The sequence below is a fragment of the Quercus suber genome, unplaced genomic scaffold, assembly GCF_002906115.3.
Source record: "Quercus suber isolate HL8 unplaced genomic scaffold, Cork oak 2.0 scaffold_282, whole genome shotgun sequence".
Taxonomy (NCBI): domain Eukaryota; kingdom Viridiplantae; phylum Streptophyta; class Magnoliopsida; order Fagales; family Fagaceae; genus Quercus; species Quercus suber.
Window position 1 is genome coordinate 151,516 of NW_027069738.1, and position 21,071 is coordinate 172,586.

At 33.7% G+C, this 21,071-nt stretch overlaps 1 protein-coding gene across 1 annotated transcript; it reads right to left on the bottom strand.

Moving 5' to 3' along the window:
- Positions 1–8,966: 8,966 nt before the first annotated feature.
- Positions 8,967–16,965, bottom strand: LOC112039524 (ribonuclease TUDOR 1). The gene is made up of 17 exons (XM_024072398.2): positions 16,700–16,965; positions 15,974–16,149; positions 15,468–15,542; positions 15,261–15,374; positions 15,064–15,168; positions 14,078–14,284; positions 13,741–13,956; positions 13,552–13,659; positions 12,683–12,853; positions 12,397–12,594; positions 11,955–12,317; positions 11,629–11,859; positions 11,360–11,548; positions 11,208–11,285; positions 10,927–11,121; positions 9,902–10,279; positions 8,967–9,432 (listed from the first exon to the last, which is right to left on the bottom strand). Exons 2-17 carry the CDS (start codon positions 16,130–16,132, stop codon positions 9,244–9,246), a joined length of 2,976 nt encoding a protein of 991 aa, XP_023928166.1. The 5' UTR covers positions 16,133–16,149; positions 16,700–16,965; the 3' UTR covers positions 8,967–9,243.
- Positions 16,966–21,071: the final 4,106 nt, after the last annotated feature.

A 21,071-nucleotide genomic window follows, 5' to 3' on the forward strand; every position in this document is an offset into this window, starting at 1 on the left:
GCCTATTTGGTTTGGACAAATGGACCAAATGGTCACAACTCCCAATTGCTTAAAAGTTTAGTAAGATATGAGTTTAATTGTCAAACTCATATCACGCTTATTACCAAACTCATATTGTTTATTAAACAAGCCTAAAACTAAGGTTCAAACTTAATTTGTCTATAAACATGAATGAGCTTTTAATTGAGTCAAACTCGAACCGTTTATGAACACCTTGGTTAATTACAACTTCACATAACAATGACTAGAGGATTTTAAAAAAAAAAAATTAAAAGTATATAATAATGACTTAATTTAATTTCTTTAGCCATTACTATCTATAAAAATAATAATAAAAAATCACTATTATCAAATTTAAATAACTCAAACTCATTCTCCAAAAAAAAAAAAAAAAACCTCAAACTCAATAAAATAAAATAATTTAACAATCAGCAAATCAGTTTTGTTAAGCCCGTTTTTTATTAACCCATTCTTTTGTCAATTGAGCAAGTATTACCCAACAAGATTGGGCCACATGGCATGTGAAAAAAATGTCTCCAAACAACAATGTATGGTTAAAAGTGTTTTGATAAATTTAATTTAAAGCTGTATAGTTTAGTTTTTATTTATATTTTAAAGTGACATTATATACACATTTAGTAATGTATAATTAGCATGGTTTTAAAAACTGGAACTTTGAAAGAACCAAAAACGAAATCGATTTTTGACAAGTTTTGGCCAATTTTTACTTAACAGATTTTGGTTCTTAGTTCAATAGTCCAGTATGGTTTGATTTTTAAATCTGTGATAATTAAATCTCAACAAATTTAATTTATCTAGAAATTAATTGTGCCAAATTACTCTATTGTTTCTTTAATACCTTTCCTTCTCCCACAAGAAACAAGTATCCCTAATTATTTCAAGTTTGAGATTCTTTCCATGCATCTCATTTAAAAGTCTTACATAGTAGAATTATGAAAAATTATATTGTGAGTAAATTTTGACTAAATTGCAATTTGACTTTAAAAGTTTGTGATAATTTTGATTTTGATTCCTAAAGTTTGAAAATTTGGATTGTAGCTATAATGTTCCCTCGTGTTTTGATTGAACCCTTCTATCCATGCCTAGTGCTAATATGTCTGTTAAGTACTAACTAAGCTCAAAACAACATAGTTTTAAGACACTAAAAGTATGTGTTCGATTTTTAGGAAGTAATCGAATGATTGATTGATAGTTAATGAAACTTTAGAAATCTAGTCAAGGTCTCATTTTATTGTGACTTAATCTTGGTGAAAAAGAAGAATATTTAATGCTCTGCTCTAACAGCTGGCAGTTGAATATTTGGTCTGATTATGGTAGATGGCAGCTGGATATTAAAGTTATCATGAATATTTTATATGTTTGGAGATTAAGTATAGCCAATTAGATTTAGCCACGTGTTTGAGTTGGATTTTAGCTGAAAATAGTAATATAATTTATGTAGAATAATATAACTAGGTTTCCAAATTCGTAAAGGAACAGCCAGAGATTGAATGAATAGTTATTTGTTTAGCAATTAGATGGTTGGAGTTTTTAAGTGTTTGTCATATGATGAATATTAAGTTTTAGGAAAAGAGTAATGGAGAGTTTTATCATTTTAAGTGCTATGTGATAAGAGAGGCTTACCATATGTTACCCGTTACACACTAACTTGTCAAAATTTAGGAAGTTAGAGAAGACACGCCAAACAACATGTTTTTTTTTTTTTTTAATCAACTTTAAACTACTGGAACTTTACTGAATGTACCTCTTGGCCCTTCAAACCACGACTTCCAAAATTTCCCCAAAGAGACTCATGAGCTTGGATCATAAGTCGAAGATGAGATGATGTACCTTAGGCTTTGTTGTCATTTTGTATAAATATGACTTTTGTTGGAGAAGCCGTTTTCCATGAATATGAGAGAGGTAATATGGACCATGAGCTTTGTTTCATTGCTTGAGCCCGATCCATATGTTTATGTTGATGATGTTGTGGGGTTATGATTCTAATTGATGAAGAGAAAATGTAGACCATGAATCTGCCTTTTGAATTGAAGATATTGTGGGCCATGTGAGCTCAATTCTTGTAGTTAAATGAGATATAAGCTTATTTTAGGTTTTAAAGAGATTTACTCAAAAATCAATAGTATGTTGATGTGGCGCAGATTGCCAATGAAATAATGCCATGTGGCGCGAAAAAAGAGTCATCAACAGTCAATGGCAGAGTCAGGATTTGACTCCAAGAGGGCAAAATTTATATACACTATGCATATATATTGAAACACACACATATTACATATATGTTGGGTAGTTGTAAAGATTTTTTTTTTTTTTTTATATAGTAAAAATTCCATTTATAAATGAAAATATTTTTAGTAATTAAGTATAAACACCAAAGACAACTAACGTAATTTTGTGTTATTATATAATTATCTCAAAATTTTGGTTTATTATACAAAATTTTATGAAGTAGGATAATTATTACATAAAGAATTTTTTTAGTAAGGATCCACATGGTGAAGTGGAGAATTGATACCTAGTCCCAGCCAAAGCTAGTTGGCTATTATATGCATGCCAAGCCAGGCCCAAGCCAAGGCTATGTGGCAATTATTTGCTCTCTAAGACTTAAGAGATGCACCTTTTTCTACCAAAAAAAAAAGAAAGAGATGCAACTTTTTGAGTTCTTTTTACTAAATTTAAAAGCCACCCTACTATTTTTTTGCTGAGCCACCGGGGGGGAGGGGGGTGGTGCAATTGTCCCCCTCGACTCCCTAGCTCTGCCCCTGTCAATAGTATGTCATTTTAAACAATATGAAAAGGAAATAAAATTCCTTTTTATTTGTTTCTATTTTCCTTTTCTTTTTCTTTTCTTTTCTTTCCATCTATTTTCCTCTCCCTCTTTGCCACCACTACTTGATCTCCTCTACTGCCTGCTGCAACTCATTCCTCTATCCATGTTGGCAAATTTTGAATGATTTAGTTGTTTTTAAGTTTATGGTGATCAATTATAAGAATATGTGCCTCTTCCTAATGGGTTTCCCCAGGTTCCTCAAGTAAGGCAGTAAATAAGTTGAGTCAAGTAAAGTATTAAAAGTTCAAGCTTGTTCATTTATTTTTATAAAGAATATGAGCTAAGCTTGATCTCATTACAAAACAAGCTTACATATTCAAGTTTGGTTTATTTTATCATCAAACAAGCTTGAGCTTGTTCACGAGCTACTTGATTACTTTTTTTTTTTTCTTTTTCTTTTTTTTTTCCATATGTTGTAAATGTGAGAAATCTAAAACAATGGAAGAAATTAACATACCTCATGCCGTTGTTGTTTAAGTATTCTATAGAGAAAACTTACTATAAAATAAAGAATCACATAGAAGAACACACTACGAATGAAGAATTATGAATGAATCCATCTATTCTATGGCTTCTCCTTAGAAACCCTTCGATGGGATACACAAGTTTTTTCAAGGCTAGACTAGGGATCCCCAGTTAACATTGGTTCTATGTTTATACTCCTATCAAGGAGATGTCTATTCACCAAAAGACGACTCTTTATTGAATAACATTGGTTCTCTATTTATATCTATCGCTCTTATTATAAAATAAATCTGAATATATAACAATTAAATTATTCAAATAAATGCTATATGGACCACATTAAGTCTCTTAATGGATATAATCTTATAGTAAAACCAAGCTTTCTTTCTTTTCTTTTTATTTATTTTATTTATTTTATTTATTTTTTATCTCTCTTCACAAATCTATGAATTTATACTATAAGTGGATTGTTTATATTATCAATAAACTCCAAATAATAATTGTATGTCATGTAAACTTATTTACAAACTTAAACAATCCAAACTTAAATATATAGTAGTATATATTTAGACAAGATAAAAATATAATACTATATACAGTTAAATTGAGACTTATGTTCATGAACTTTTTCAAAAAGACATTATAATGTTTGAGCTTAACTTGTTTTTAAATAAAGAAACATAAATAGGCATTTTTCCGAGTCTAGCTTGAGCTATTTATAAATATCTTCATTCAAATAAAACCCTATCTCCAAGTGTGCCTTTATGGGTATGGTATGGACCTTTAGTGGTATGACTCTTTTTTTCTTTTTTTTCTTTTTTTCTTTTTTTTGAGAGAAAAAAAAAAAAAAGGTATGGACCTTTGGTGGCATGATCTTTGTCTTGTTTATTGCATTGCTAGTATCTCAAGCAATGGCAGTGTGGTGTAAAACCCATGTTTTACACTATTCAATTAGAGATTGACACATCAGCATTTTACTTAAAATTCAATATATCTTAACACATTTAATAACTTCTCAATAAACTCTCAATTTGATTGGATTTATATATGGGTATTAGAATTGATTGAGTGTAGTTGTGCTTATTCTTACATATGTGATAAGATGATGTGGTATATTGGAATTGGATGGGTAAAATATAAGTTTTACACCACATCCTTACATAATTTAATCATATATATATATATATAATTAAATCCAAAGAATAGCACGCACATATATATCACATTTTTTTTTCCCACATGAAGAACATTTGTAATTTTGATTTAACATATAATATTTCTTATGTAAACAAAAATATTTACATCAAATAAGTATTTACATTTTTGCAAAAAAATAAATAAATAAAATAAAGGTAACTCTTGACATGTCTAAAATTGTACAAGTCAATTTTTAATAAAATAAAACATAATTAAATTATGTATGGTATACACTAAATAAACTTTAATTTTATGAGCTCTATATGACATAAGAGTAATTAGAGGATCAAAGAATTCATTAGTCAACTATATAAATGCATTATATGTTTTTAATAAAAATCTACAAGGGACCATTATTTTTGTCCATGGCCCCTCCTTAGCTCTTCGCCTCCCCTGATCTCAAGTACCCTCCCTCTTTTTTTCTTTTTCTTTTTTCTTTGATTAATTTTAAAATTATATATTTTAGCTTATTCTTTTAGAAGCTTCTATGGTTCTAACGGAGTCTCTTGGTTGTGATATGTTTGTTATTTTCCTGGAAAAAATGAGGAAGGAAAGAAACGTGCAAAAAATGTCTTTTTATTTCTTTTTCAAGCTGTTTTTTCATCCATTAATTGACTTTCTTATGTGTGGGAGGTGGAATACTTTGGGGTCGAATACTTTGGGAAGGAAAAATCGTGAAAGCCAACGTGTCTCACCGGTTCTAATATACAAAAATACTAACACAAACATTTGTAAAAATAACTCTTCTCGTAGGGTTCACCGGTGACACTCTAATAATAAGGCTGAGTCTAGTTCAGCAAAGTAACAACTTTATTTTTTAGAGTTCTTATAGCCATACCCTTATGTATAAATGGTAAGACTATTTAATAGGTAACGATTGATCACCTTTTCTTTCTCTGCTTTGACATGTCCCACTAATCTCGAGTTTCGAGGTATATGTGACTTTTATCACTCTAACATACCAATATATAAAGCACAATTAGACAGATTTGACCTATCCAATGAGGGGATAAATTGTATCGCATTAAATATGATATGAGGTAGTTGTCATATAATAAATATAAAGATGACCGCAACTAAATGATTTACCCTTCTTTTGCGGCAAAGCAAAACAACCGACACTTTTTTTCAAGTTGAGCTTGTTGGCATCATGTTAGAATCGATCAGTAAAATTCATGAGGTCAGTCTCCCTTTGTGGCTTTTTGATTCAGTCTCTTGTCTTTCTTCCTTGGTTTTTGTTTGACCCCCACGTCATGTATATGAGAACCAAAATGAGGGTTAATGATTTTTTTGTACCGGCTCTTTCCCTATTTTTAAGGGATTTGTTAAAATTTTGCTACTTATCTCCTAAACTTCTATTTGGTTTCTTTTTCCTTAAGAAACCAAGAAAATAAGTTTGCAATGCCGATTGAACCTATAGGACATTTAGGTCACCGCCTCAGGCTCCCACTTGTAAAGGGCCACATAGTAATTGTAGGGTCTGTTTTTGTAGTCTAAGCCCAAAGGATATGGGTTAAAGGCCCAACGAACCCAGAACAATGAATTTGTAAAGAGTGGATCGAAGGTTTAGGCGCTCGCCGGCGTGCATGAAGCATGAACTACTTTTCTTTTATTGAAAAATACTAAGAACAGTTTACAACTGGGGGATGCTCCTTGGCCCATGGCCGAGGAGGTTTTTCTTCCCTTTTTTCTCCATTTACACTGTTTCTATAACTACGGATCATAGCAACTCTTCTAAGCTTCTGCTCAAGTGAAGATGTAAGACACCCAAATGCCATCAAATTATTCGCAAACATAATGAGTTCAACAACAAATTATTTCTATCCGTTTACCATCTTCACATAATACGCAAAGATGTGCTAGAATGACATTGAAAGTTCGGTCGATCACATCATCAAATCTTTAGCTTTCTCAGGAAAAAAAAATCACCACATCCAAATATCCTCTAGATAAACCTTTGTATCACATTTCATTAAGAAAATTCTGTTTATTACTTGAAATGTAGAAAGGGAGAGATAGAGAGACACTGATTTTCCTCAATGCAAAGAAAAGATTACAAAAGTCAAAAAGAAAAGAAAGAATAGACAAATAAGAAAAGGCAGAAAAAAAAAACACTCATTCTCTCCTCTTGATTCTAAAAAAAAAAAAAAAAAAAACACTCTTTTTAGTTGGCTTACTCATTAATTAGAGTTGGTAATAGACTTGGTGTGTTCACAGATCTTCATTTCAGGTTCTTTTTTTGTTTTCTCTTCCTTTGCCTCTTTCATCTTCTTAATGGTTTGCTGTTGGAGTGCTAGGTTTTCATTCTTTTTTTTTTTTTGCTTAACTTTAGTTAGTCGTACTTGTACTCTTTACACTTTACTCTTTTTTGTTTGTTCTCTTAAATTTTGATTTCTTTAGATTTCTCTAGAAGGCTATGAAATGGTCCGAATGGACCCACTTAATTTTGTTTTTTGTTTTTTTTTTTTTTAAGAAATCAGATTTAGTGGATGGAAGTTAAATTATTGATCCAGTGATCCAAGTCCTACATGTTTTTTAAAGTATTGGTCCAGTGATCCTAGTGCTACACAGTTTTTTATTTTTTATTTTAAGAAATAGATTTAGTGGGATGGAACCATGGAGGGATAGTGGGTGGGTCTAAGGATCTTATCTTAGTGGATCAAGTTGAGTCCTACACATTTTGCTTTAAAAAATGGTTTACTGCTACCAAAAAAAAAAAGTATTGATAACAAAATTATAAATTTAGAATAATTTACTTTGTATTAATATTAATTTTAATTTATTTGTGCGGTTTAAAGTGTAAAGTGATCATATTAAGTAAAGCTGCAATTGTGCAAACCAGGTTCTATTGTTTTATACATTAAATTTATATTATTCTAGTTAATGTACTAATTTTATAAAGAGGATAGCATCCTTTCCAAATGCATGTATTGCTTTCAGAATATTACTAACTAACTTGTTCAGTAGTTTCTGCAGAAAGAAGTTTTTCAAATTAAAATTAATAAAATCATATTTAAGATCAACTATGTCACAAGAAAGATTAAATGGATTAGCCATATTATCAATTGAAAAGAAAATGTTAATGGAACTTAAATGAAAAAATTAATTAGTAATTTTCCTATCAAAAAGTAAAAAATAAATTTTAATTAAAAAAATATATAAATTTATAATTAATTATAATAAATACTCTTTTAAAGCTTTCGCCTGGCTCTCAAACTGTTGAGCCGGCTCGTGAGTTTGCATCTTATAAAGGCTTTGACTAGAAACAGAATCTTTGAATGTTGAGCGTTTATAATTCCGGAGGTTTACAGTGCGGAGTTGGTTGGTTTCCGTTTGGATGCTGAAGAAATTATGGGGNTTTAAGACACTAAAAGTATGTGTTCGGGGGCCCTTTTTCCGATGCGTAGCCACATGCTGTCCACTGGAGGGGTGACCTTGCCAGACCCGAATATGTTTGGGGAGTTGCATCCGGAGCTCAACATTGGGCCACATAGTTCAATGGCTACCGACGTAATTTTAGGCCAACAAAATGGGTGAAGCCCAAAGTCTAAGAATCATGATAATGGTTGAATAAATAAATAATATGTGTTTGATATAATAGCTTTGATTAATAGTTGTAATAGTAGTTGAAATAAAGTAATATGTATTTAAAAGTGAAGTAATCATTACTAAATGATGTAAATTTAAAGATATGGAAGGAGTCATTTATCTTTATTTTGTATCCAACTGTGTAGCGTTAGGAATTGATAGTATTCTAGCAGAAGACTAGCATGTGTTCATAAAAAAAAAAAAAAAAAACAAGCCTCACAAAGGAGGAACGAAAGCCTCACAGAGGACATTTGCTTTTTTTGATTGGTCCAATTAGCATACATAACATAGGACCGTAAAATTTCAAAATATGAATTCTAAAATACTTATTTTCTTCCTCTTTTGGTACTCTTACGACTACTATTATTTCCTACCCACACGGGTTTTCCCTACCTAGAGAAGTAGCAGGGTAAGTAATTCTGCTTCACCTTGTTGTCACCCTAACAACCCAACAATTCCCTTAGATATTGTTCCTTTTTATCTTTTCAATTAAATTCAACCATGCATACAAATGGCGTTTATCTTTCTCCAAGAACTAAAATTTCAATAAAACCGTGATGCAAAAGGTGTTTATCTTTCTCCAAGAACCATTAAATTCAATATGTGACTCACTAGTTAATGAAACCATATGATTAAAATTGATTAGGAACCGGTACAATGCCTAAAGAAATGTAACTAAGCTTTGTCTCCTATTTTTTGTGGCTACAAATGTTGGTCCTTGTCGCCTGAGTGGCTCTATTAACATGCAGCATTACAGCCTTTACAGGAGTTGCTTCTGGGTGTGACAGTATCACCTAACTGAATATATAAAAGTTGACAATTTGTAGAGGATACTGACTATAGGTATAGAATAAAGACACCCCAAAACTATAACACAACCTTTCAACTTTGATATGACGAAAAATTGTCTACGATGCCCCCAACAGGAGACGGGGATTATGTTCACCTTATTAAGATGTGTAAAAAAATTGTCTGCTCAGCTAACAATAAATTAAAAAGGGGGAAAAAAAAAAACAAAAACAAAACTTACGCAAGTTTACTGCTGTCACTTTTGTTTGCTCTGATACACTAGAAGCAATCAATCATGCCTATAATTAGACTCTTCTTAGGCTGCTTGAGTTGCTGTATCCTCACTAAACTCATATCTATCGCCGGCCACCAGCCTTTCTAACAGGAGGAGCTGTATCCTCATCATCTGACTGGATATCACCATACTGCCACATCCCTCGCCTAGCAGTCCGTGCTTCGTCCTGGAACTTCTCCAAATTATCAAGGGCCAACTGTCTATCCTTGTGGTCCCACTTCTTCCTCTTTTCTGTTCTAGCAAGTCCTTCCTGCAAATTCAGAAAATGCCATATAAGTGGTATAGTTCTAATCATTTGAATTACTGCATCAAAATAGGTAGAAATGTTGCACCCCCAAACCAACAAACACAGATAGAATTAAAGCATTACAAGACTGACTTGTCTGGGTTGTCAATAAACCAACCAAAAATAAAAGGTGAATGGTGGAAAGCTCATAAGGTAAATCAAGAAGAGTTCCTCCACAATTTAAGATTTCAGCATGATACATGGTTATATTTCTCATGAAAAACAATTTAGAATTGGGTAGCTTGGGTGAGAAACTGCAAGCATCAAATTTCTTTACATAGTAGTTTCCATGACAATGGTGTAATTTATCATTTTGCAGAACATGTGAGGCTATGCCAATTCTATTACTTGCACATTTTGCAAGAGGAGAAAGTACCAAGAGCCTCTATCTTCTCAGGAAAAACAAAGCAAACAAGACAGATGCTATTCATACCTGAAGCATGGCAGCATTTATACTAATCTCAGCATCCACAGCAACAAGAGTTACAACAAGAGTTGGCCCAGTTCCCTGCCCTTTCACTTTTCCTCCAGAAGTGTCCCTTTCCTCAACCTTAGCCCTGAACTCTTTTGTACTGTTCAATGTGTGCTCACTCAGAAATTCAGCTGCTTCTTGGCCAAAATCTTCATCCAAGGCTGGAACCTTCATATATGCAAGGCTGCATAGTTGAGCAAGACCAGGTGCAGAAGATACTGAGGAATCAATAGGACGTAACTGACTGTAGGGAACGACCTCTTGATTCCCATAATCAATGTAGAACACTTCGAACTTGTCTTTTGGGGACTCCACAGGTCCTCGGGGTGCATTGACAATCTTGACAAATCAATTGGAAAAAAATTATGAAAAAATAAAGGCAGATAAATCATACATTTAAATGTATATAAGCAGAGAGGAAATGTGAGAAAGGGGAAGCAAAGAGAAGATGTGAGGTTATTTTATTTTATTTTTTAAAAGGGGGGGAAACAGTAGTCTATCTGCAGGTTGTTTCATAATTAGAACAAAACAGTATGAAAGATGATTGAGCTAGCTGAAGAAAGAAAATGATGAGATCATAGGTTGTTGGTCCAACCACTTAGCTAACTGCTATTGAAATGTGACTCATTGTTATAAGAAAAGGACAAAAAGGTTTACAATTAGTTATAATATTTAGTATCTTTAAGATGTTTCAAAAACATTTCCACTATGCATCTCATCAACTTGCTCCTTGAGATCCCAGTTTCCAATTCCCCACTTCCTGCAACCCACTCTCACACTCATTGAGGCAATTAATCCAGAGTTCTTGGAGAAGCCAAATGCTGAAATACTTGAACAGTAATTTACTATACCAAGTAATGAATATAAAAACTACACAGCAAATAGTAATGTGCCTCTTAACGTCAAGGAAGTAGTTTAGTGTGTATGGGAGAGAGAGCAAGAGAGAGATTTAACAGTTAGAACCTAGGTATCAGTCAGTTACTAACCATAGCTCGATTCCAGGAATTGTCAGCACTAAACTGAGCAAGGACTATATCACCCTTTTTAGGATTAAAAGCACCAATTACAGGAGCTTCTTGAAGACTTAATGAAGCAAGCTGCTGCTGAATTGAGGCCACTTTCTGATCCCCAACTGTCTGGACGTAAAATTTACCACTGCCCAAGACTTCTGTAACCATTACCTGAAAATTATATCAATGATACATGTCATTTACCATTGCACAACACATGAAAAGGGTATTACTTGATGCACTTGCATTCCAAGCACCTTTAGCACTTCTTTCTGTTTGCTTTCCACAACCGCACCATTGGGCACTTCCTCCCCTTCAACGAAATTCTCCCAAATCTGCAACATAATCTCCATTTAGCATATTTGACAGAGGAAAATAGTGGTAATGTAATGCAAGTTCTGCTTCTTACTTTCAGTTTTTGCCTCTTGGCTGATTTCTCAGCTTGTTCAAGAAGGTGGATGTCAGGGATCCTGTCACTGCCAAAGGAAGTTTGAAGTTTTGCTAGGCCAGCTTCAAGGAGAGAAACTGCCAGATTTGTCTTTGATTCCCACATCGATCCCAAGAAAGTTCCATTTCTATCAACAGTTTCAACTTCAATCTGTATAAAAGATACAGATTTATCAAAGCAGTAGAAGCAACAAGTGGGAAATTACCAGTTTCTCAGAGATAGGGGAAAACCTCAACATCTCTCTGCATTATCTTTCTTCTCATCAGTGCAATAGCTTCATCTGAATAGGGCTCATCACGACCAGGACATCTGACCCCAGAGAATGCGAAGGCAATACTACACGTTTCTTTGGGAATCAACAACTTAAAACGATGACCACTGAGGACATATTCAACAACGGCAGGTATTCTCCTACTCCGATGCAGGAATGGCAAAAAATCCTTAGCTTTCTTGGCCGAAGCCTGAATGATACACATAAAATAACAAAAATAATTAAACTTATAAGGCAGGATATGATAGTAAGAAAAGAATTTAGTATAATGGTAACATTTCTCACCGTAAGCAGGTCTGTTATGTGCATTACCGGAGGATCCTTAGCTGAATGGATACCTTTCTTACCAGAAATGGCACGGGATTCAGCAGCAAGAAGGGCATCATAATGGTTTGATCTCTCCTCAAAATCTCGATGCCTAATAACAGTGCCAAATCCACGGGCAACCAAAAGCTCAGCTACATTCACCCCAGCCTGGCTGCTAGAAGCGGGTGGAGCAGGTGAGGGGGTATCATCACCCTCAACCTTAATAGGAGACAATAGGAAAACTGATCCAAAATCCATTACTCTGGAATCTGCAGACGCAGTAGCAGCTGCAGGTCCATCTGCCATGCTGACCTTCCTAGAATACTCCATTTGAACATTCACCTGAAAAAGTCATACAATCAATAATTAAATTAAAATTTATATTATCATAAAAAAAAGGTATAGTAATGACAGTTCATACTTGTCGGCCAATAAGTCGTGTTCTTAAGAACTCCCTGGCTTCACGGGCATAGGGAGCCGGCTTTTCCTCCCTCCGAGGATTGCCGATTTTTGGACACCTAATACTTGACAGATTGACCCGACGCTCGGCTGATGGACTTCCATATGGGACAGAGTCATCAGCTACAATAACGCAGTCCCCACTTACAACCTCCACCACCTGGAAAAAGCCAAATGCAATTTAGAATAAATTTTTGGCATGGAGAATAAATAAATTGAGATAAGCATTGCTTGGGACTCATTATTACCTTTCCTGTGAAATTCTGGTCATGGATTGCCTTTGAATTTGTAGCCGGAGGAACATAGTTCGTCCAAATCCTCAACCTAGTTTTCTTGGCTTGAAGCTCTGCAGCCTTCAGCCGCCGCTTGGCATCTTCTTCCATCATATTTGCACTCCATTCAACATACTTAGCTAAACCCTAGAGGGATAGAGAGAAGATATTTTGTTATTAGCAGTCTATGCACTCATCCTTTTAGATGGCCTTATTAACAATTGTCAGGTGGAGACATCTAGCACATGAAATAAACTTTAGGCAAGCAATGACTCAAATACCACACACAAGATGCATAAATTTTCAAAAGAACAAAAAGAAATTATAAAGCCTAGAGAGAATGTAATCACAACAAAAAAGAATGTAACAATTAGTACTAAATGCCAAATTAGTGTCAAGTCAATAAGGTCCAAGTCAGGCCACAGAATTCAAAGGGAAATAACTTAGCAGAACTTGACCAAACAACATAGCCTCATCCTTCTTTGCCTTCAACACCACCAGAAATACTCAAATATAGAATGTAAATGACATTTTTTTTCCTCAGATTCTAACATCCAATATTTCTTTGTGAATTATGTACAGTTGAAGCATTGACAATATGCCTTTTGAAGCTGCCTTACTCTATAATCTACAAATCTCATGTCAATAGAATGATTAAACGCACATACGATCTGTTACAAGCAAAAACCACACAAGATGCAACACCAAAAACATAAAGTGGAGCAGAAAAAGAAAAGAAAAAAGAATCTATAATTCAATATTATAAAATTTTTAATCATTTATCATATACACACACATATATATTTATTTATTTGTAGTAATTGCACTACAATGTAAGCACATACAGTTTCAACAAGCTCCAGTGCGAGGTCTTTTGCTGAGTCCCCATCAGGATAATATACCGACCCAATCAAATTGCTGAACTTGTCAACACCTTCCAGGACAATACGAACCTATACATCATTTAGAAAATTTCATAAGGAGGGGAAAAAAAACCCAATGTGCAACATAACCTATAGCAGCAATTTACATACATCTCTATTTAAAACGCGAAGCTCTGTGAAAAATTTGGCTTCAGCACCAAATGGATCAGGAGAAACTTCAGTAGATGATGCCGCTGAGACTGCAAGCCTCTGCGCAGATGTTAGAGGTGCTCGAGATTCAGCAGAAACGTCTCCATTTGGTTCTTCAGTGGTCGCTTCTGTTTCAGCAGCACTTTCAGTTACAGTCCTTCTTCCCATGGATGGGGCCTAATATTAAAAAAAGAACATAATGAATATATGCAGGAAACACATTGATAAGAGCATGAGGTTGAGAAAAGAAGAAAAGAATTCATGTGGAAAGGCGCTAATCACTGAGTAGGATGCGTACCTGAATTCCTGCAACAAACACTTGGACAAACTGAAACTCTGGAAGCAGATATACCCGAATGGTACTGCCATCACGAACCTGCTCGACAATACCTTGCATGGGACTGCCCTTGTTTGAAGCTAACAGACCCATGGCATCAAAGTTGCTAGGATCGCCAATAGCAGAAGGCGGTAGATTCCTGATTGCTGCTTCAGCAGCACCTGCAACCTGCAAACAGGAAATTAAGGACCATGTATTAATCTGTTTTGCAGAAAGCTTCCATCTGATCTCAAACAAGACAATGTACATGTAATGCAATGCAGGTGTTTTACCTCATTCTAAATTTCTAATACCTCCTTTAATTATTAAAGCTGATGAGTCTCAGGTAGTAGTTTCCATGGTTTTTTTTTTTTCTTCCTTTTGAAATTGTCTAAATTCAAGATGGATGTATAGGTTTGTATTGTCCTCAAAGGTATTGACAAAATTATTTGAAATTTCTTAGTCTATCGGTCTCCAGGTTGAATTTCTTTCAAAATTGTGTTGGTTTAAGTTGGATTTTAGATCAAACACTGGAGATAGTTTGCCCATTTCTCTCTAAACGTTTCTTGCAATTTTAAAATTTAACTGAAATTTTTTTTTTCTTTTGTAAAAAACTGACATATTCCAATTGAACTGAACTCCCCTATACTTATTTGGCTTGGGATCCCTCCCCTTGGTCCGTGACAGTTTGCGTTTGCAAAAAATGACATATTCCATTAAGTAGAAAATTCTCCCCAAAAGCCAACCAAATCAAACCAATTTCTGCCCTAAAAATAATAAAAATCCAGTCATCTTGATGACACCTTAAAATCCCAATATGCTCTAATTACAAGGACAGGACTCTCATACCCCAACACAAGTAATAATACAGAGGATATAAGGAGCCCTCTAGGCAATGGAAGTAATAGGTAATATATAAAGTGAGCAATTTAGAGTTCGATAAAGAGAGAAAGAATTAAAATGTGAACCTTGCTCCAGCGACCAAGACCTTGTTGCTTGGCTTGCTCTTCCAGACGTAGCAGTTCTGGAAGGAAAGGACTCACTTCTCCTTTCTGTTGACCTTGCTCCCTGACCTGCAGGACAAGATTCAGCTAATGCCCATACAGAGAAATCACAAGTCACAATCTTTGCAGTACGTATTAATAAATAAAAAAAAGGACATAACCTTTGCCCAGCCTTCAGAAACCACCAGCAAGGCAACATTTTTGTCACCAATAAAAACAGAGCCAAATTCACGGCCTATGGATGGTACAGTGTAATCCACTTTGAAGGCAACCTCCTGCAAGAAAAAAGAAAAAAGATGTAACATCCTTATTTAAAGGAAGGTACTTTAATTTAGCCAATGGCAAGTGAACTAATATCGAAAAGGCACCTTTCCTATGCAGAGTTTCCTCAAGTACTCTCTGCTTTCCCAGGCAAATGGCTCATCGACACCACCTCTTCGGGCCTGGGAAGAAAAGACAAAAGTGAAAGCCATTGTAATGTCAGCAACAACTCTCACTCATAATCATTTTTTAAAAAAAGACTAATACTTTGTGTGTTAAACGGGACAAGAAGTGAAGTACCCACAAAACGAAAAACTCAGGACCAAAGACACTTTAGAAGAATAAACAAATTTCTGTTTTTAATCACCCAAATCACAATCACGCAAATACTTTTTTGATTTCATAATTTTGAATGATAATTAACAGAAACAAATCACAAAGGAAAGAAGCTGATCACAAAGAAAAATGGTCATGAAACAAATAATCCAATTGCGCACACAAACACGCACACTAGCTGATCCGATTCAAATGAAGGCAAAAATTAAGAAACAAGCAAAACAACACGGGCAATACCGAAAGCAGCAATTTAAAAGTGAAGGAAGGAAGGGAGTACCAGTCTTGGAGCAATAAGAGATGACAAAGTAAGGGTCTTCTCAGGTGGGGGTCCAACCCTATTAGCAGCCACCGCCATTATAACCAAGCAGTCCCCTGAAATAACCGCTTTCACTTTTCCTTTGTACCATCCTGAGCCCCCAGCTGTTGATGATGCCATCTCTCAACAGCTACGATCTACAATTTTTTTTCCACATTTTTAGCCACAATTCAACCGCGTAATACACAATTAAACATATTATTTACCAATAATTAAGAAACAATTCCGGTTTTATTTTTATATTAATAATTGAAATAAGAAAACATTGAGATCCACAATATTGAGATGAGCACATGCAACGATAGAGCATTGACAAAACAGGTCGATCTATCATTAGAGCAAGCAAATCAAACAGAAAAATCCAACCATCTTAATTATTAAGAATTTATTTAATAATCATAATAATAATAAGAATAATAATAAGAATAAGAATAATAAGAGAGAAAGAAGAAGAAAAAGTGGGCAACAGTGAGTGAAGTGTAACATATTTGTGTAAAGAGAAGAGATTAAAAGTTCAAGTGCATGCAAATCTACTGCAAAATGAAGACGCATATCATTATATTAGATTATTATAGATATATATATATATATATATATAGCAGCAGACAATTACACAGAGCAAGCAAAATGAAATCTGATAATGATCACGTACAGAGAGAAAAATGAATAAGGTTCAGTAAGTTAAACCTTGATCAGATCGGACGGTGAGGAAGTCCGAAGGCAGAGGTCGCCTCCCTTTGGATCTGTCGAAATTACAAAATCTCAGAGTCAATCCAAAACAGCAAATTGCAGCAGCTATGGAGGCTATGGAGATCTGTAATATTGAGGAGAGAAGAGTCAGAGATGCAAAGCCCTCGCTATGGAGGCGGATCAAACAGAGGAAGCGAGACAGAGAGAGCGCGAGAGAGAGATGAGATGAGATGGGAGAGAGGATCTGCGGTATGAACTTAGAAGAGGCAGACATATATAAACAACATTATTTTAGGCAGCCTGAGGTGGTAGATAGCTGACGGTGCATTAACCCCTCCTTATCGGGTGTATTTACTCAATTACCATTACATACTCCAAAATTGAACAAAACAAGACCCCTATATCTGATTCTCACATCCCCTATATCTGATTCTCACGGTCAAACAACATTATCGTTTTTTTTTCTTTCCTTTTTGCTTTTATAAAAATAGTAATATCCTTTGAAACCAAGAAATAAATAAAATTATTATAAAGGGTTTTACCCTTTTAGCAACGTACCAAATCTATGTATTCATATCTAGCATCTGCCATTTTCATCAATCTACACACAAAAAGAAACCGGCCCACTTTGATGACCCTCGTTTTCGCACCTAGAAACAAATAAGTCATTAAATGAAAACAATATTAACGTCTCCACATTAATTATCACAACTTTTTTCCACAATTACTTATTGGATCATGTTAACAGATATTGTAAGAATATTGGGCCCATTAGAACGTATTGGACCAGGAGCCCAATCCGAGGATACCTCACAATCCAAGCATAGATGAACATGTTATAGAATTGACATATTGCCAATCACTTTTAAATGGAGTCATAATTTTTTTTCCACCAATATCACTTTTGAGCTGTATTAAAAATTGTGACATAAAAGTTATATCATTAGATTTTCACATAAAAAATAAGTGATGGTCCATATAAAATCAATGTTACACTAATCACACTCCATCATCTAAGGTATTATGAAGTTTGTCGTGTCTCACCCCAAAAACAAACAAATGTTGTCTTGCTCTAAAATTGTTATGATCATAGTCACAACTGAGTTATATTTATCGACATTTTACTCATGTGGCAACACATTGTATAATAACAGAGATTGATGCCTATTTTTTCATGACCCCATTTATCGTTTATGATACCATGACATTTTTATCGTTAATGGATGTTTTGTTGGAATCCTAATAGCTTGTTTGAATGGGTAAGGAGTAGAGTAGAGGGAAGGAGAGTAAGTTAAATTACCTTGTTTGGATGTTTTTTAAGGAAGGAGAGGGAGGAATTTGGAGGGGTTTGGATGGGTTCTAACTACTTCTAACCCCTCATTTTTAATTTTCCCAAATTGAAGAGATTTGGAGGGAGAGTAGAACATAGAAATACTTGACCAAATAAATTACCAAATTTACCCTTACCATATTAACAAAATTACAAACGATGAAAATACTAATTATTCCCCTCCTCCTTACTTAATTTTAAAAACATCCAAACAAGGTGAAGGATAACAATTCCCCTTTATTCTCCTCACCTCTACTCTCCTCTCCCTCCAAACTTCCAAACATAGCATATATTTAAACCAACAAAGTCGTGTGATTTACGTGCTTTCATTTACATGATCCTCCCCCCTAAAAAAAAAAAAACATACTTTCATTTAAGTAAAAAATATTAGAAAAATTTGTATTTTTAATCTAGATAAAGTGATACATTAAACACTAAATATTATAAGTGAAATAATAAAATGTTGGCAAAAATTCAATATGCACCTAATAAATTTGGTGAATTATCATTTTAGCCTACTAAATTAATTTTTTTTCCCATTTTAATTCCTTAACTTTGACAATGCTATCATCTTTTCTTTTTCTTTTTCTTTTTCTTTTTCTTTTTCTTTTTTTAATAGGACTAATGCTATCATCTTAGTCATTTTATCCCGTCCATTGTTTGAAAAGCACCATTAGCTCTCTTAAAATGATGTCATTTTTAGAATTATTTTCTAACATCACAAATGAAGTCGTTTTAAGAGAGTTAACGTCTTTCAAATGGCCATAGACAAAATGACTTAAAATGATAGCATTGTCAAAGTTTTTTTATTTTTATTTTTATTTTTTGAGCAGATAGCATTGTCCAAGTTAACTTACTGTGATAAAATTTAAAGTTACAAACCACTGATATTCCTATACTTAAGCCGAAATTCAAACTTCCTTTACAAAAGACAATAAATATTTGTATTTTTTCTTATTCGTTCCTTATTTCTTGATTTTTCTCTTATTTAAGGTCATTTCAAACGATAATTGATGGAGAATTATTTCCTTGAATCTTACTATTGTGGTAAATGGCATGTAATTGTTGGCATTGGTACATTGTTTGATCAATGGGTTTCGGGTTGAATGAGGTTGATTTGGTTTTCCTTTGGGTTGATATGGCAGGGAGGAAGGACGTGTCAATCTTGTTGCTCAGGGTGAGGCGTCGATCTTGATAAGTGGGTTTTGATCCATTTTTTATTCTTTGTTTGATTAGTGGGTTTTGGGATTTCATACTATTGTGGTAAATGGCATGTAATTGTTGGCATTGGTACATTGTTTGATCAATGGGTTTCGGGTTGAATGAGGTTGATTTGGTTTTCCTTTGGGTTGATATGGCAGGGAGGAAGGACGTGTCAATCTTGTTGCTCAGGGTGAGGCGTCGATCTTGATAAGTGGGTTTTGATCCATTTTTTATTCTTTGTTTGATTAGTGGGTTTTGGGATTTCATATGGCTAGGTTGAATAAGTTTCTAGATTTCATATGACTGGGTTGATGATGGTGGTTACTTGATAACGGTGGCTATGTGGGTTGTGTTGGGTCTGTGAGAGAGATGATAGTGTTAAAAAAATGAATATTTTATTGAATAAATGTGTAGAATAGATAAATTAATATGGATGTTTTGTAAAAATTGGTGTATAAAATAGAAAAAGTAGGTTTTTTTTTACAAAATAGATGAAAATTTTGCATTGACTGATACGGTTGCTCTTACGTGAAGATCATGGTTACTAATTGGCATTCGATTTGATATATGGTTAGTTGAAACAGTATCATATTGTTGTGTCAAGTAGGTGACATTTTTTTTCTCAAAAAAAAAAAAGTAGGCGACATTTTACCTGGCCAAGTAGATTATTATTATTTTGACCAAGTTAATTGGGTGGTATGACCTACTCAGCTGAAAATATCCATATCAAAGGCCAACACTCAAGTGGATAATGTGACACAATAATATCCTTTCTTGAATAATCCGATAGATTATCTTTGTCTCTAAACATCATAAGTAATCGAACTCTATATTATCTTAGTCCCTAAACATCATAAACAATGAATATAAGGCGCTTATCAAAAAACAATGAATATAAGGGTTTAGGCTTTTTAAGCACTCTCAAGCTTCACTGGTTACAGACGCTATAATTACATTAGTACTATTTGGTGATACATTTTCAGCAAAATGGAATATTATATAACTTATATAATTTAGTCATTTGAATTTTCTCTTCCGAATGAAACTCCTCACTCTTAAAAGCACAAAAAAGATTAAATTATAAAGTATAGCCTCTTATTTTTAATTCAGTCCTTTAAGGGGTTTTTTTTATTCATTTAAGTTTTAACGTTAATGTCATTTCAGTTAGTCATTTGGTGGGTTTAACAGTGCGGATTACACATAATTACTACGTTAAAAATGAATAGAAGTCACGGGACTAAAATGTAAAGACTAAACATAAATAACTGAATTAAAAACAAGTCAAGATTAGATAATATAATTTGTAATTTAGCCAAAAAAGAAAAGAAAAGAATATTTAATATACTCAGCTACCTATAAATGATTGACTTAATTTGAAGGGAAAATTATCCCAATTTCCTTGGATATTTGAAGAAAAATAAAGACATAAACTTCGTATTTTTAAAATTAGCACGTTACACTGCTCAGGATATTATTTTCATTTTATTTTTCTTGAATTTCATTTAAACACTATATAAAGTTATTTTGGATGAGATTTTATTTTCAAAAATATTCATTTCAACTCAATTTATAATAGCATGTAATTTCCTCTGATGTAAATATATGCTTAGAATTCTTCAAAGGGCCTAATGATGTAGGATATAATCTACAATTTAATTTTTGTAATTTATTAATTTAGGAATTTTTATGTAATTATTGTTATTTTAAGTTTAGGGTATTTATTTCTTTATTTTTTGGTACTTTTAATGTTGTTTAGTCAAATTAGAATTTATACACTTTCCTAGCCGCCCTAGGGTTTCCTAGCTGCCTTAGGTTTTCTAACTATTCTAGGTTTTC

Bases quoted from the DNA above. Each gene is read 5' to 3' on its own strand.
- LOC112039524 (XM_024072398.2), bottom strand. From the start codon at position 16,132: ATGGCATCATCAACAGCTGGGGGCTCAGGATGGTACAAAGGAAAAGTG. The intron at 15,169-15,260 runs GTTATGTCCTTT...CTTGTCCTGCAG, and splicing joins TTTCTGAAGGCTGGGCAAAG to GTCAGGGAGCAAGGTCAACA. The intron at 9,433-9,901 runs GTATGAATAGCA...CTGAATTTGCAG, and splicing joins TAAATGCTGCCATGCTTCAG to GAAGGACTTGCTAGAACAGA.